Genomic DNA, 15,603 nt, shown 5'->3' with positions numbered 1-15,603 from the left:
TTGGGCGCTGGGTGAACCCTGCGGCACTGTCAGGTTGGATGGGGCTGGAGGTCACCCTGGTTTGGGGGTGCAGGGGGAGAGCTTGTCCATTGAATGGGGGGGGGGGTTGGTGATGGGACAGAAGTGTCGAGAGGTGATGCAGGTATGAACTGGCTCAGCTGGGGAGTGGCACGCTGGCAGGAGGCAGCTGGGCTTTGGGAAGCCACAGGTGCTCGCCTGGGGCAGAAAAATCCAGCAAGACCCACCTTGTCCCCACCTGGGGCTTTCTGCGCTCCAGCAGGTGCAGGATCCCCGTGACTGCCCCAGGCTGGGGGACGTGCTGGCGGCTCTAGGGGTGCAGGAGTGGGGACAGAGAGCTGTGGCTCCTGGTGTCTGGTCCTGCTGCAAAGTGAGGAGGGGGATGAAGCAAATGGCGAGAGCAGGACCTGGGCTGTGGGGTCCTGGGGGGCTCGGTGGGACAGGGGCTGGTTTGGGGAGCAGGGGGCCTGGGTTTCCCTCTGCCACCCGCAGGAAGGTGCAGGGGGAGCAGACACATCCCGACTGCATCGGCCACTTGCTTTTGCTGCAGGACGGCAAGTGTGGCTGCGGGGAACCCCCCCGCGCGCCCAGTGCCTTTCCGGCAAGTTGGTGAGACCCCGAGGGGGCGGCCAGGGGACTCTGTCCGCCCTGGGGCGCAGGGACCCGCCACCCGGGGGCTGCCCGGGACGGGGGGAGCCTCGGGAGCGGTGGCGGCTGCGGGTGAGTCCCGTGTCCCCAGCCGGGGCCGTCGGAGGGGACCGGGGTGCGCGGCCCCCCCAGCGCACGCTGCCCCGGGGCGGGAGGCGGGAGCGGAGGGTGGGGCCTCTTTTTGGGCATCCCCCCCACCCCCGGCAGCTGCGGTTCCCCTCCCAGGCCAGCACTATTTGCATGCTTGTCGGAGCGGGACTTCCTGATCGCTCTCCATTGGCTGCAGGTAGAAAGCTGGGCAGGGACGGAGCCACGGACAGCCGGACAGATCTCATGCAAACCTCTAACTGAGTTTCATCCCCCCCGCCTTCCCTCCTCCTCCTCTTCCTCCCGTCCCGGCTGCCCGGGCTCCCTCCCCGCTCGGCACATGTGAGGTTGTGCGGGGCTGTCGCTGCCGTCCCGCTCCCGTCGCTGCCGGGCCGGTGACCCCCCCAGCAGGGTTTCCTGCAGCCCCGCTCCCCCATGCGGGATTCCGGCACGGGAAGGTGACTTGGGCAGGAGCGGCGCTGGGCCGGGGCGAGGGCAACCATGAATGAGATGTCAAGTTTCCTGCACATCGGGGACATCGTCTCCCTGTACGCCGAGGGCTCCGTCAATGGCTTCATCAGCACTTTGGGGTGAGTGAGACACCCCCGTATCTGCCAGCCAGGGAGCCCGGGGACAGCGGGATGGGACAGGAAAGTGGTGCTGAGCCCGAGCCCGGTGGGAAAAGGGGCTGGAGGGCTCTGGGCGCTGCAGCGGGGGTGGGTGCCGGTGCGGAGAGGGCAGGCTGGGTGTCTCCGGGCTCTGCTCCAGCTCCGAGCGCTGCTGGGGACGCGATGTGGCCCTGGAGGGACCCTGCAGCCCACCCTCTCTGGCAGCCGTGGCCAGAAACTGTTTCCCCCCCATTAAGCCCTGGAGGAGATGAAAAGGGCTTAAAGAGCAAGAGGGGTCGGTGGGTTTAGGGAGGGTTGTGTGTGTGGCTGAGCGGGGTGGCTTGGGCAGCCGGGATCCCTCTCGGGACACAGGGGTGATTAAATGTTTCCAGCCCTGTCCAGTGAGGCTGGAGGCTGCCGTTCCCCAGGACAGGCAGTGGCGGCTCTCACTGCCCCTCCTGGGGGTCCCACACACCCCGGAATCCCTGCAGGGTCACCAACACTGGGTGCCCATGGCCACCAAGTGCTGCTTAGCGCTGGGGGGACCAGGGGACGGCCAGGTCCAGGCTGAGCCAACTCTTCGCAGCCTCCCACACTTGTTTGCATGGGATGGGAATCTCGCAGCCTGATGTGGGGAGATGAGCGGAGAGCTCGGGGACCTGTCCCTTGTCCCCTCTGTTTCCGTGCAAGCCAGCAGTGCTGCTCACGCAGCACCCGGGCAGAGTCAGGCCAAGACCTGCAGCGATGCCTCTTCTCCATGTGCTGGCTGCTTGCTCCCAGGAGTGTTTGCCCTGCGGCGTGGGGAGCAGGTGTGTCCCGCCATGCCGAGGGCTCTGGCCGAGCTAGGTGAGTTTTTTCCTTACCTCGAAGCAGGGACCCAAACCTTGTCCATAGCCCCGCGCGGGTGGACATGGGTCTGTGCCAGCACGCCCGCCCCATGCTGCGTGTAGGAGAGGCTGAGCTCAGGCAGGAATGCTGACTTGGATGGGATTCCTGGGGCAGGAGCTGCCCGGCTCTATAATCTGCGATGAATGCACTTGCTCCCACATGCCTATGTATAACCGGAGATGTACATATCTTCGCCTACACGTGTTCGTGCACCCACCGCTGGGTACATGCAGCCTCTGGGTTAATGCCCACCAAAGCCTTCCTCCAGTCAGCTGTGGGATTTTGCCCAGAAAGGGTATGACTGGGAGCAAAAGGGTACAGACCCGGGCACAAAATCCCTGTGCATGCAATTCTGTGGTGTCGGGCAGTGGGTCCTGCATGTGCGGGATGCAGTCTGTCTGTGCCCAGCCCCCCTGGAAGGGTGGGGGGACATCCCCATCGTCTTTTCTGGAGAGGTCTCCTTGGAGCTGGCCCGGTGTCCCAGTGCCGGAGCCGTCCCCAGGCAGCGCCAGCACTGGTTATTGGCCCATGCAGTACGTCCCAATGGCTCACCAGGAGCTGAATTAAGAGCTGTTGAGACTCTTCAGAGCTCTGATCCCTTTGTAGCTCTGGCCCCAAGTCCCCCTTTTTGCTAGGTGCTTCTCTAGACTTACTTACAAGCATCTGAAAAGCTGGGCTTGCTTGGAGAGCTGCTTCTCCCAGGCCCCAGCACGGCTTTTGCTGCACAGCCCCACTTTGCTGGGGTTCTGCTTTCTCCAGGTTGTTTCCCGCCCTCTGAAATTGTTTTCCCTTGTGCCCTGCGACCTGGCAGACCCAACCACACCTTAAATCACTCCTGTGATAAAGGACTGGGTGACTCACTTCTCTAGCCCTCCTGCCATAGCTCCAGACCTTATTCAGCTCATTTGCAAGGCAAACAGCTCTGCCCGCCCCATGCTGGGTGCTGCGTGCCCAGCTGAGCACCCTGCCAGAAAGCCTTTTGCTCCATCCTTCCTTGCAGAGGGGCTGGTTTTGACTGTGGGATCACTGGGGGTCTACAGTGGGGTGCTGTGGAGTGTCTCCAGGTGCCGGTGACAAGTGTCATGGTAAGGGATGCACCCCAATGGGCCGGTGCTGTGACATCCCTGTGCCAGCGTCCCAGCAGGGCACTGAGCTCCTCCCGAGAGCGCTGCTGGGGTGTCCAGGGTGTCCCGGCTGATGGGGCGTGAACGTCAACTGAACACCAGCCCGGGGTGTGGGGAACACACAGAGCTCAGCACCCCGGCGTGTGGGGGGAGCTGGGCTGAGGGTGGCCGTGCTGTTTAAGGTGAAACAGCAGCTCTGATAGCTGCAATTGTGACCGCAGGTGGATTTGCGGGGTGGAGCCATTCAGGGAAACGCAGCTGGTTAAAGGGTAACTCCAGCTCCCCTGGGTCAAGATGAACCCATCTCTGCACACAAGGCTGAGAACGGCTTCCTCCTCCGGGGCTGGGGCAGCGGGGGAAAAGCTGCATTTTTGTGGCTGCCCTGCGTTTGCTCCCTTGGTTTGTATTCCTCCCTGCGGGCTCAGTGCCCATCCCATGCCCTGAGCTGGAGGGGCTGGCCCAGCCCCGTGCCCGACAGCCAGCTCTCCTCCTCAGCATCCTCTTCCTCACCTCCAGGGATGGATGGGCTCCGTGGTGGGGTGTTCCTGCCTGGGTTGGGGCTCCCCTCCTCCCCGAGCACTCCTTGCCTGCGCACCCCTGGACCATGACGTGCCGGAGCTCCTCTGGGCACCCAGGGAAGGTTCTCTCCTCCTCCCCAGCCCAGGGTGGCGTTGCGGCAGCGGCGGCTCCACGTCAGCCCCAGCTGGCCGCCGTCCCGGGGGCGGCTCGGGGTGTCCGAGCGCTGCGGATCGCGCTGCTGGACCAGCTGCTGTTCCCCTGACCTCCGGCGAAGGCTCTGCCTTGGCCCCGGGCCAGGGAATCACTTTGTGCTCGATATTTGGAAGCTCGCAGAAAGCCCTGCTGGAACTGCTGCCATGAGTGCGTGTTAAAGCTGAGCAGATGCTCGCCCGCGCTCCAGGGGCTGCGGGCGGCCACTCAGAATGCGCAGGATCCGGCCCCTCCTGCTCCCGGGGGGTAATTTGAAAAGGCAAAGTGTGAAGTTTTCATCAGTGCATCCAGCCTGCTGCTTTGCTCTGGAGCTTCCTCCAGGTGCTTGGACACCAACAGCCCGTTTTCTCATTAACACCTGAGAAATGAAACCCGCCCTCTGTGTGCCCGGTGTCCCCCCCACAGCTCGGCGTGCAGCGAGTGCCCCCAGGTCCCCGCTGCTCTAATAGCAGAGGGAGCTTCGATTTGCCCCGTCCCGCCGAGATAATGCGGGTTATTACTGGAAGTGCATCCTGGCCCCAGCAGTCGCCCAGGTGACTCATGTCCACCCTGTCAGAATCCTCTTATTTTCAGCAATTTTTAACTGAAGAATGTTAGTCTGGAGTATCAGTTTAATAGAAATAACACTTCGCATTCCTGCAGAGCGTGTAATGCTAGGATTAAAGATGCTGGAACTGCCTTGAGATCATTAACTGATGAAGACTCCAGGCTGGCAGGCTGCTGTCTCGTGTCCCGCGGGGCAGAGCAGTGGTGCTGGGCACAGGGAAGCGGTGGGCAAGGGCTGGGCAGAGCTGCCGCAGATGGGAGGCTCCTGTGCCCTTTGCTTCCATGCTGAAAACGGGCCACACAGGTCAGGCGCTTCCTCGGAGCCCCCTTGCCATGATGGTGGAGGATTTTTAATTTTTAAAGTGCACAGATGAATAGAGCCCTTTGCTTTTGTCGGTGCTGGTGGGAGCTGGGTGCGTGCGGAGGGTCGGTGCTTCACACCCCGAGCCTGACCTGGGGCTTGGGAGGGCTCAGCCCTGGGGGTCTTGGCTCCCAGGCGCATCGAACGTGTTTGTTCCTCCCTGTCCCCATACAAGTAATAGTAATAGAAACCAAAACCGCCTACATGTGGCACCGGGGCTGGGCTGAGGCTTTGCATATCTCCTGTGGGTCTTTGCTAATTGTTTTTAAGCTTCTGCTGCCACCAAAAGCGTTAGAGAAATGGCTTTTCTCTCTTAGATTATTTGATTCTCTCTCTTAGATTATTTGAAATCCAAGGCTAATCTCCCCCAGCCCCCAGGAGCTTTGCAGGGAGCTGGGGGGGCAGCAGCAGCGCTGGGTGTTCGGAGCACCCTGCCAGCCCCCGCAGCGCTGGGGTCCCGCTCCATCAGTATGGAGGCCAAATTCCTCTCTGCAGAGCTATGGAAAGGAATTTCCCCCTCCTCCGGAGACCGGCTGGGCTGGGGGAAGGAGGCTGCATCTGCAAACGGGATGTGTGTCTCTTTCGCCAACTCTTTGCAGCGCAGTGTGTCCATCTGCAGCGATGTTTTGGCTGTTTGGTTTGTTGGGGGGGTCAAGAGTCCTTTGGGGAGCGGAGGGGACAGCACGGGCTCCGGGGCCCTTTGCCATGTACACACACCTCATTTCTCCAGGCTGCATCTGCCCGCCGGTGCCAGGGACAGAGCTGTCCCCAGGATGATGCTCCCTCCCGGGATGGCGCCCTGGGTACATTCCTGCGTCCGCCCGCACGCTCCCCGGCTGCTTGAATTCAGCCTCTGCAGGTGGGGACACGCTTCTCACTTCCTCGCCCGGGGCAGGAGCGCAGTTTCTCTGGCTACATCGCTTCCCAGGGCTGGGAGAAAGCGGGCGAGCGGGTGCAGCCTGTCTCACAGGAGCTCCCTTGGAAGCCTCTCGGGCTGTGCAGACGAGCTCTGGGTGGCCCCGATGCTCTGAGCCCCTCGGGTGATGCTCGTCCCTCTGCATTTGGGGACTGAGCAGAACCTCATGCCAGGTCATACTTCACTGTTCTCAGTAACTTCAAAAAGTAACATCCCATCCATCCCGAAATCGGTCCTCGGCACCCGAGGCCCAACCTGCAGGATTTTGCTCAATGCTGGGAAAACAAGGAGGTGGGTGGGGAGGAGACAAACAGCCCTTTGCATCTGATGGGCAGAGCTGCCACCTCCGATCAGATAATAATTAATAACTGGGTTTGGGGGGCCCCTGCCAGCTCCATCTGCGGCAGCTACACCCTCTGTGTCCTGGTGGGGTGAGCTCCCAGACCGAGAAGGGGAACCATTGAATCAAAGTTGAACTCATCACGTTTTTGCCAGATTAACATTGAAATCCAGTGCAGCCGGTGTGCTGTGCCGCTCGGTGGATTTGGCTCAGCTGGGAGCTGGGCAAGGCAGGACCCGGCGTCAGAGCCTCCCGCACGGGTCACCAAGCAAAGGCCCCAGGAGCGCGGCTGACACGAAGCTCCGTGTTTCTTTGCTGCCGATTTGTTTCTGCCACTGTTTGCCCCAGGGGACTGGGATGAAAAATGCACGTGAAAGAAATGGCGAGTGGTGTTGAACAAGAGGCGATGAGTCTGGAGCAAGCCACAACAACGGCTGCTCGCTCCAGGAGCCGAGTGTTGTCGTGCTAAATATTTATAGCGAACAAATGGATGGGAAACAGGAGACACAGCTTTTGTTGTCGTCGCTTTGGGCCAGGTGCTGGTGGCGTGTCTGCCCTCGCGGTGCTGTGGTTTGTGGCAAAGCCGCTCCGCTCACTCGGCCCCCGCTGTCGTCTTGCGTCACTGACACCCTTCTGCTCCTCGTGTCCCCGCAGGCTGGTGGATGATCGGTGCGTGGTGGAGCCGGCCGCCGGAGACCTGGACAACCCGCCCAAGAAGTTCCGAGGTGAGCCTGGGGCTGGGGCAGCTCCATCGCTGCCGTGAGCAGCCGCGGGGACAACGCTGGTCCCGAGCATCCGGGACAGGGAGCGGGGTCCCAGGTGCCATCTGCAGAGGAGCCCGAAGGGATCTTGGGCCGCCTGCGGACGCTTGTTGCTGTGGCTTGGCCAAACCCCCCACCCTCCTCTGTTTGCCTTTGGGGTATTTCTGCATTTATTGGAACCACCTCCATGGTAGGACGGTCCTTGAGACCCCTTAGCCCAGGCCTAAGGGGCAGGGGTGGCCAGAACCGTCCTGCGACCATCCCAGCTGCATCCCGAGCGATGCTGCCAGTCGGCTGTCTGCCCGCCCGGAGCCAGGGACAGGAGGGGACAGACAGAGGGGCGGTTGCAACAGAAAAACTATTTCAAGGCAAGCACTAATTAAGTCTGCTGTGCTTGGCTGCACCTCAGACGGAGCCGGAGGATTAAGCCGCCCATTTACAAGACAGGCAGGATTTAGGGAGGGATGGTAAATCCTGATCTGTCCTTGGCCGTCACGTTTTGGGCTGCATCGTCTCCTCCGGCGCTCAGGGCCACGCTCGTTATTTCCCGTTTGGGAGAGGAGCAGGCAGGAGCCGGCAGCCGCGGCCAGGTCCAGGCGGAAAGGGGGATGAGTCAGTGGAAGCCGGGGCGGCTCCTGAGATGTGTAAATGGTCTGGAAAAGCCAGGACAGGCCACAGGGAATAGCAGATCCTGCCTCCTGCTTCCCCGTTCTGTGAGCCCTGGGGCTGCTTAGGGAGGTGGCCACGACCTTCGGCTCCCCGGGGAGCAAACGGCCGCGCTGAGCCCCAGGGTCACGTCTCTGCCCTCCGGCACCCACTTGGGAAACGCTGGTTTTGTGCCTGGCTGCCCGTGTGCTCGGCACGCTGCGGCACGCAGGGAAGGGCTGTGTCCCCAGGAGCGTCCCGGGGGGTTGAGAGCACGGAGCACATGGCTGGCAAGTGGACACAGAGCTGTGCTGTACACGGAGGAAACTTCCCAAAACCAGTGGCTGTTGGATTTGGGGGCTGGCTTAGGGCAGCCGTTCTTTTCATCCCAGCTACCGTGATTTCAGGTCCCCTTTTAAAAAAATATTTTAAAATATTGGTTCCCCACCTTGCTTTGTGCCTCCACCTCTTTCTCAGGGTGGATTCAGCATCCCGCAGCAGGGCACGCTGTGCAGGCACCTTTCCCCATGGGTGTCCCACCGAGCAGCGACCTGCCTCTTCATGGGTGCCGTTGCCATTAATTTGTACATGGGGCTGATTAATGAGCCATCCAACAGCTTTCCGGGGTCCCTGCACAGCCTGAGGAGCCGTCCCGCTCCAGCCTGCGGTGGGTTTTCACCTGGGGCTGGCTGGGCAGCGCCGGGAGCAGCCCCGTCCCAGCAGCCGCCCCGTCGCCCTGCCTGGCCATGGGCGGGTGTTGAATCTCTTTTCCAGGCGCAGGTTTGGTCTAGACTCAGCCCTGCTCCATGCAAACCCTATCAGGATATCCAGGCGCTTGTTTTAATGGCCGGAAAAGTAGCGGTCTGCCTTCTCGATAGCTATCGCCGCGAGGGAGGTACAAACAACGGGCTGCTGCTGTTTCCCTGCCGCAGCGGCGAGAGGCTTGAGAGGATTTTCATGTGCTGTTGCCGTCCCCGTATCCTGTGGCCAGACCCTGCCCTCATCCTGCGCTGCGCTGAGGTGCACGCGGGTCATGCTCGGCTTCCCGGTGGCCAAACTGGACCTTTCTTCTTGGACTCGATGATCTTGCGGGTCTCTTCCGACCTAAATGATTCTACGATTCCTGGAGTCAGGTCCAAATGGCTTTTTGCAAATGCCAAACCCATCCGTCTTGCAAATAAATTGTCCGTGCTTAGGCCTGGGCTCCAAAATCTCCAGTTTCCAATGCAGGCTTTGCTGGAGACCTTCTGTGTGCAAACAACTCCGTGCCTCAGTTTCTCTCCTTGCAAAACAGGGGATGTCAGGCAGCTCCCCCGGGCAGGGTGTGCTTGGAGCCAGGGGTTTAATTTGCACCTATCTCTTAATAGCTATGTCGTGGGGATTTTTTAGCTCCCCCCTAGTTTCTACTTTCTACCAGGTCCTTCTGCAGGCTAATTAGCAATTTAATGAAAACGATGTAAGGTGCTGCAGGTGGCCCAGCCGTTTGGGGAGCCCGGCTCCGAGGCAGTGGGAGCGGGCAGCCAGGCGTTGCAGCAGCTACATTTAGTCCCTGATTAAAATCCCGGCGTCATGGCCTCTTTGGCATGGGACATGCCATTAGCAAACAGACCTGCAAAACGAAATGTGAAACTTGGCCTCTGCCCAGCAGCCCGAGCCGGTGAGAACTGTGCTCTGCGCCTGTTTGTTCGTCACTCCCAGGTAAATAAATACGTGCTTGCCAGCGACTCGGGACTGGGGCCAGAGATGGAAGTGATTTTTTTTTTCTTCTTCTTTCTTTTTGTGTCTGAAGTTTCTGGGCTGCTATTTCAGGCATAATTGGGGCGATCCAGGCTGCATAGCCCTTCCTGCCCTTGCCCCGTGAGCTTCCAGCCCCCAGTGGGGGTCTGGGGGCTGCAGGTGCCTCCTTGTCCAGCACATCTGCCCTCGTGCTGCAGGTCCCAGAGCCCGGACCTGGGCGTCTGCGCTTTCCAACCCCATCCCAACCACAGCAGCCTGGGGAAAAACAGGCAAATTGGGGTGATCTGCAGAACGCAGATATGCTGCAAGTGTCTGGGGGAGCTGGGATGCAGACTTGTGCCCTTCGGTTCCCCGAAATGTTTCTTTTAGGGCTTGCAATGCGGCTGTGGACACACAGGTTTTAGCAGTGGTTGCTCATCGCTTGCAGTGCTGGTGGCTGAGGTTCCCGGTGGCACGGCCACCACGGAGCCACAACCCGCGGTCCTGCTGCCTCGGGGTGTCCCACGGGAGGGTGACAGGGAGGCGGGGGACGTCTGCTCCGCTCCGGTCTCGCAGCACCCGCCTCCCGCGGGACGCGCTCCCGCCGTACAGCTGGCCTTCCTCAGGACTTTTTCTCCCCCTGAAGTTTCCCTTCCCAAATTGCACGGCCGTTTCCGATGGGAGTGCTTCTGATCGCGAGTCCAAGAAGTGGAGTCACTCCCGGACTCATTATTCACCCTGATTTGAAACTAATCCAGCAGCAAATACAAGGGGACGTGACTCTTCCCCAGTCCCAGCTCCGTCTCCCCTGGACCCCCAGCAGCAGATGGGGTTGCTGTTAGCTGGGAGGACCTTCTCCCAGTGACAGTGGCCCCACTGGGGACACGCTGGTGGCTGGTGACTCTAGGGCTGCTTCAGCCTCATCCTTGCCTCCCTCTCCTCCCAGATTGCCTCTTCAAAGTCTGCCCCATGAACCGCTACTCCGCGCAGAAGCAGTACTGGAAGGCCAAGCAAACCAAGCAGGACAAGGAGAAGATTGCGGACGTGGTGCTGCTGCAGAAGCTCCAGGTGAGCGGGCACGAGGGACCGTCCCCACGTGCTGGTGGGAAGTGATGCCCAAACCTCCCGCTGTGCAAATCCTGCTGTGTTTGTTCCTCAGCAAACATCCTGCATGTGGCTGTCCTGGGTTTTGCTGTCCCCAGGGTGTCCCTCTGCTCAGGTCTGTTGTCTCCGGTCCCGCTGCCCTCCCCCCTCCATTGTTTCTAGCGGAGCCGCTCCTGTAGCCGTCAGCTCTTAATTAACTGTGGCACACGGTGCTGGGCGCAGAGAGGGAGCTGCTGCGGCCAGGACCTGCTCCGAAAGGCTGTGGAGGAGAAAGGCTCCTGTTGACTTCCGTGGGGTTTGGAAAAGGCCCATGTTAAACATTGCATAATTGCCTCAGACAGCTGGCGAGGTCCCGAGGATGATTCATAAAAATGAAGTTCAGAAAGAGATTCACTAAATCATCTCGTTGGGCTTCTAGCCCAGCGCCGGCCCCACAGGTTCCCCAGTTTTGCCTTTGGGGAGCAAAGTCGGATGCGGTGTCTGGACAGGGCAGCCCAGCTTGGGTCGGAGATGCCGGGACAGGGTCGGTGCCTCCCGCCATGTCCATGTACGTGGTCGCTGGCACGTGGAAACACCACTTTCCTGCTCCAGTTAAACTGTAACTTCTAATGTCGACAGCTGTACTGGCCACGACTGGACAGAGAGGCTCATTTCTGAGCCTGATTGATTGCACCTCTGTTAAGATTTGTCTTAAAGAGATTCTGTCATTTCCTTGCTCCTTTCCGCTGCTCCCGGTGTTGCCCTTTTGGCAAACGCTGCTTCGCATCCGGAGCCGGGCAGGAGGGCGCTGTGCAAGGCGCAGCCGCGGCCCTGGGCAGCTGCTGGGCTCCGGGCCGGGCTTCGTCAGCGTCTCCCGCAGGCTGAAAATATAATGAAGTAGAAAAGTTATAATAAAAGATAAAAAAAAGATAATTTTCCGAAGCAGAAGCAGCCAGGTCTCAAGGAGAGAATCCCTGCCCAGCTGTCTGCGATGCCCACGGTTGCCGCTCCGAGCTTGTGCCCTTGCGCTGTTGTTTTTAAGCGGGTTCAAGTCTCGGTGTTTTCTCGACTGACCAATGTAGGTGCTGCCAGCCGCTGTGCGGACGAGCCGTGGAGGTTTTCCTCCCACCCTGCTCGTGTCTCCCCATCCTTCTGGGCTGCCCACCCCCTGTGCGTCCCTGCCGCCCCGTCCCGCTGTGGGGTGGGGACAGACCCGTCCCGTCCAAGGGACAGGCTGGGAACACCACCCCCCGTGGGCTCGTGCACTGGGGGCAGACGGTGCCACTCCTGGCCCTGTGGGCTTTCGGCAAGGGAGGAGCTCAGATCTGGCCGCAGATGTAGGACATGCCGCGGTGCCGGAGCTCTTGCCGGAGCCGTGTTGCTCCGTGGGGTTGTTGTTAAGCTCCCAGCTCTGCATCAGCGTGGGATTTCTTGGCTGCAGGTTTGTTTTCCTGATGGCAGCAGCCACCGCCACAGGGCTCACGTCCCCGGGTGACACCCAGAGCTGCATGGGGATGGAGAGTTAACTGAGGTGGTGACAACATTCAAAAAAGCAGAGGGTTTGTCCTGCCATAACTCGTGCCAGGCATGTTCAGAGCCCCGGCATCGCCTGCTCGGGCACTCGTGGACCAGCCGCCCCTCCCAGTGCGGAGCTGTGAGTCCAGCTTGTTTCCCAGTTCCTCTGCCCTCCAGTGAAAGGAGTGAAAGCAGGACAGGAGAGGGCAGATGCTCTCCCAGCTCCATCCCTCGCCGCTGCCCCCATCCCGGCTGCAGAGGAGCTCTGGGCTGGCGCTGCCCGGGCTGTGCTGGCGCTGGAGCCGCTGGCGCACCCTCGCCATTCCCAGAGAAATCCGCCACGCGAGCAAATTCCTGCCTTGCTCCACATACGTCATCATCACCCCTTCGACTGCCAGAGCCACCGCATGGAAAATGTCTGTGGTTTTGGAGAGAGGGGCCGCAGGTGGTGCTGAGAATTCACTCTTGGGGCATCTTGGCTGCTGCATCCACCGTGGCGGGTTTGGACGGGACCCAGGGGGTTGCTGATCCATCCAGCCTGTCCCACCCGCCCTGTAGCCGAGGGTGCTCCTATACCCGGTTCTTCTCCTTTTGGTGTTCAGCATGCGGCCCAGATGGAGCAGAAGCAGAACGAGACAGAGAACAAGAAGGTGCATGGGGACGTGGTGAAGTACGGCAGCGTCATACAGGTACGGGTGCTCGGCCGATGCGTTTTAGGGGGAGATAAACAGACTTGGCACATGGGGGTCAGGCAGCTGCTGGGAAGGGGCTCATGGGATCCCTCCTGGGGACCTCAGGGGACTGACCCACCCCGGCTCACCCCAGTATTTGCCTTTCCAGCTCCTCCACATGAAGAGCAACAAGTACCTGACGGTGAACAAGCGGCTGCCGGCCCTGCTCGAGAAGAACGCCATGCGGGTGACACTGGATGCTACCGGCAACGAGGGATCCTGGCTCTTCATCCAGCCCTTCTGGAAGCTGAGGAGCAACGGAGATAATGTGAGCGCGGGGCGGAAAAGCCCCTCAATGAAGAAGCGCAGAAAGCAGCGTGCGTGCCGCCTGCCAGGGCTCGCCTCCCCCGGCACCGCTCTCACCCGCGCTCCTCCCTCCCCGGTTTGCTCCCCAGGTAGTCGTGGGAGACAAAGTCATCCTGAACCCCGTCAACGCCGGGCAGCCGCTGCACGCCAGCAACTACGAGCTGGCTGACAACGCTGGCTGCAAGGAGGTACGGGGCGGCTGGGCTGCTTTTAGGGCTTGCCTGTGGGTTTTTTCCTTTTTCTTCCCTTTTTTGTTGTCCCAGGGATCATGACTGCGTTCTCTTGCTCCTTAGGTGAACTCGGTCAATTGTAACACCAGCTGGAAAATCAACCTTTTCATGCAGTTCTGTGACCACATGGAGGAAGTGCTGAAAGGGGTGAGGAAGGAGGTTTGGCCGCTGCCGGCTGCCCAGGACACGGTGGGCTCTGGGGACCCGTCCCCGTCCCCTGTGGGGACAGGACGTGTGAACAGCTCTTTGGCCTTGTGACAAGGGCAGAGGAAAGATCCTGCCCGGAGGGCCTTAATTTCTAAGAGAATTCATCACTCGGAGAACTTAACAGCAAGCTAAATGTGGGAATTTTAGTATCCCCTGGCAGCAGGTGCCTACGGGGGGCATGAAATTACCCTCCGCCTTGTATTAAACTGGCTCTGGAGGACAATCAGAGGCACACGTAGTGCCAGCAGTGGCTCCTGGCTGCGAGGACGGTTTTCAGCTGCTGAAGCTGCGCGGCAGGGCTGGCTGGTGCCTGGGAAAGGAACTCTCCCTGTGGAGCTATTGTTTGGGGCTGAGGTCCTCCAGGAAGCAGCTGGGTGGATATTGATTGTTCTGATCTCGCAGCCCCTCGTCCCCAGGCGCCGCACTTATCCGTGGCTTCCCGCAGCCACTGCGTCCTCCTCCCGGGGCCTTAATGCCTTAAACACATTGGTGAGCGGAGCCTCTGCCCGCTCCAGGGACGGAAAACGCTGGGTTTGCACCCGTTTTGCAGCCCAGGGAGGGGGAGCAGAGAGAAGTGACGTGCGTTAGTGAAGGGAGCGATGGCATTGCGGAGCGCAGGGGGCCCGTGCAGGGCGCCCGGGGCTCAGACGAGCAGTTGTGCTGCCAGGGGCAGGTTTTAGCACAGCTCGGGTGGGTGGGACTGGGAGAGGTGATGGTGCCGCGGGTGGGAGCTGAGCTCCGCTCTGGGGCACGTCCGGAGGGAGCCCTGTCCCCTCTGCGGGGGGGGCCACAGGAGGAGCCACGTCCCTGCGTCTCACCACCGTGTCCCGCCCCAGGGGGACGTGGTGCGGCTCTTCCACGCCGAGCAGGAGAAGTTCCTCACCTGTGATGAGTACAAAGGCAAGCTGCACGTCTTCCTGCGCACCACGCTGCGCCAGTCGGCCACCTCGGCCACCAGCTCCAACGCGCTGTGGGAGGTGGAGGTGAGCGGGGAGGGGACGGGGTGTGGGGGGGTTTCGGGTACCCCGGGGTCGCCGTGCTCTCACTGGGGGCAGGTGCTGGAAACAGTGGGTATTTCTGTACATTTCCACCTCTGGCAGCCTGACTGTCCTGGTGAAAACCAGCGCGAGGCTCAAGCTCCGTGGGAGCACTGGGAGCTGCGGCTGCTGATGGATGGGCACTGGTGTCCAGGCTCCACACTCTGAGTGTATTTGCTCGTGGCCACCTCTGAGATAGGACGGGGCTCTTATCTGTGGCATGTTTGCCCGGGGTCAGCAGAGCTTTGCAGACAGGACCAGCATCCCGGTTCCTCGCAGCCGCGCGTGCCGCCGGCTGATCACTGCTCCGCTTCCCCCAGGTTGTCCACCATGACCCGTGCCGAGGGGGTGCCGGGCACTGGAACGGCCTGTACCGCTTCAAGCACCTTGCCACGGGCAACTACCTGGCAGCAGAGGTAAGGGGCGAGCAGAGGGCTGCGGGGAGAGGCTGGCACCGTCCTGCCCTGAGCGCGGCGATGCCCGGGACGGCCGCTGCCCCGCTCCGTTTGCTCGTGGAGCCGTCCTGCCCGGGGCCCCCACAGCTCCTCACTCACGAGAGGCATTAGCACCGGGGCTGTGAGCACCACCAGCGTTTGCATGTTTGCAGGGTTAGGCTTCCCCCTCAGAATTGCCCCACCTGCTGCATTTAACTCTTCCTGATCAGGTCTTGCCCATCCTCATCCTCTGGTCCACAGCAGCATCCAGGACTGTATTTGCCTGGGGAGAGCGTGGGCAAAATCTGGGGCTGGAAACACTATCTGCCAAATTTTTTTGCTCCCATTTAAAGGCAGCTCAAGGCCTCCTGATAGAGGCACAAAGAGGTTTCCAGCACTGCAGGATGGGAAAGAGCAAATACTGGGGCTCTGCAATGGGTGCTTTAAACCAAAACACACTCAGGTGACATCTCCTGCAGAGGAAAGAAGATCACGGAATGGTCCCCATCCCGGGCTGGTGCTGCCTGACGTGTGTTGCTCAGAGACCGCGGCCCAGGGTCTCGGGGGTTCACAGCGAGAGCTGCTCTTGGCTCTGCTCCCCAGGGCTCAGCCGCCCCCTCCTCGGGGACAGAGCGCTGTGCCCGGGTACGGGTCACATCCTCCAGCCCCACCT

At 60.8% G+C, this 15,603-nt stretch overlaps 1 protein-coding gene across 1 annotated transcript in view; it reads left to right on the top strand.

The window, feature by feature from the left end:
- The first annotated feature begins 952 nt into the window (after positions 1-952).
- ITPR3 (inositol 1,4,5-trisphosphate receptor type 3) overlaps positions 953-15,603 on the top strand; it is a 37,176-nt gene continuing 22,525 nt past the window's right edge. The window contains exons 1-9 of the mRNA XM_065649532.1: positions 953-1,343; positions 6,920-6,990; positions 10,334-10,455; positions 12,588-12,674; positions 12,826-12,984; positions 13,112-13,210; positions 13,316-13,399; positions 14,296-14,442; positions 14,817-14,912. Of these exons, the coding sequence (XP_065505604.1) occupies positions 1,255-1,343; positions 6,920-6,990; positions 10,334-10,455; positions 12,588-12,674; positions 12,826-12,984; positions 13,112-13,210; positions 13,316-13,399; positions 14,296-14,442; positions 14,817-14,912 (954 nt within the window). The 5' untranslated portion in view covers positions 953-1,254. The remainder of the gene's footprint in view (positions 1,344-6,919; positions 6,991-10,333; positions 10,456-12,587; positions 12,675-12,825; positions 12,985-13,111; positions 13,211-13,315; positions 13,400-14,295; positions 14,443-14,816; positions 14,913-15,603) is intronic.

Source organism: Caloenas nicobarica, chromosome 21, assembly GCF_036013445.1.
Source record: "Caloenas nicobarica isolate bCalNic1 chromosome 21, bCalNic1.hap1, whole genome shotgun sequence".
In the NCBI taxonomy this organism is placed as follows: Eukaryota; Metazoa; Chordata; class Aves; order Columbiformes; family Columbidae; genus Caloenas; species Caloenas nicobarica.
Note: the sequence above shows the minus strand (reverse complement) of the source record. Positions and strands in the feature narration are given on the sequence as shown.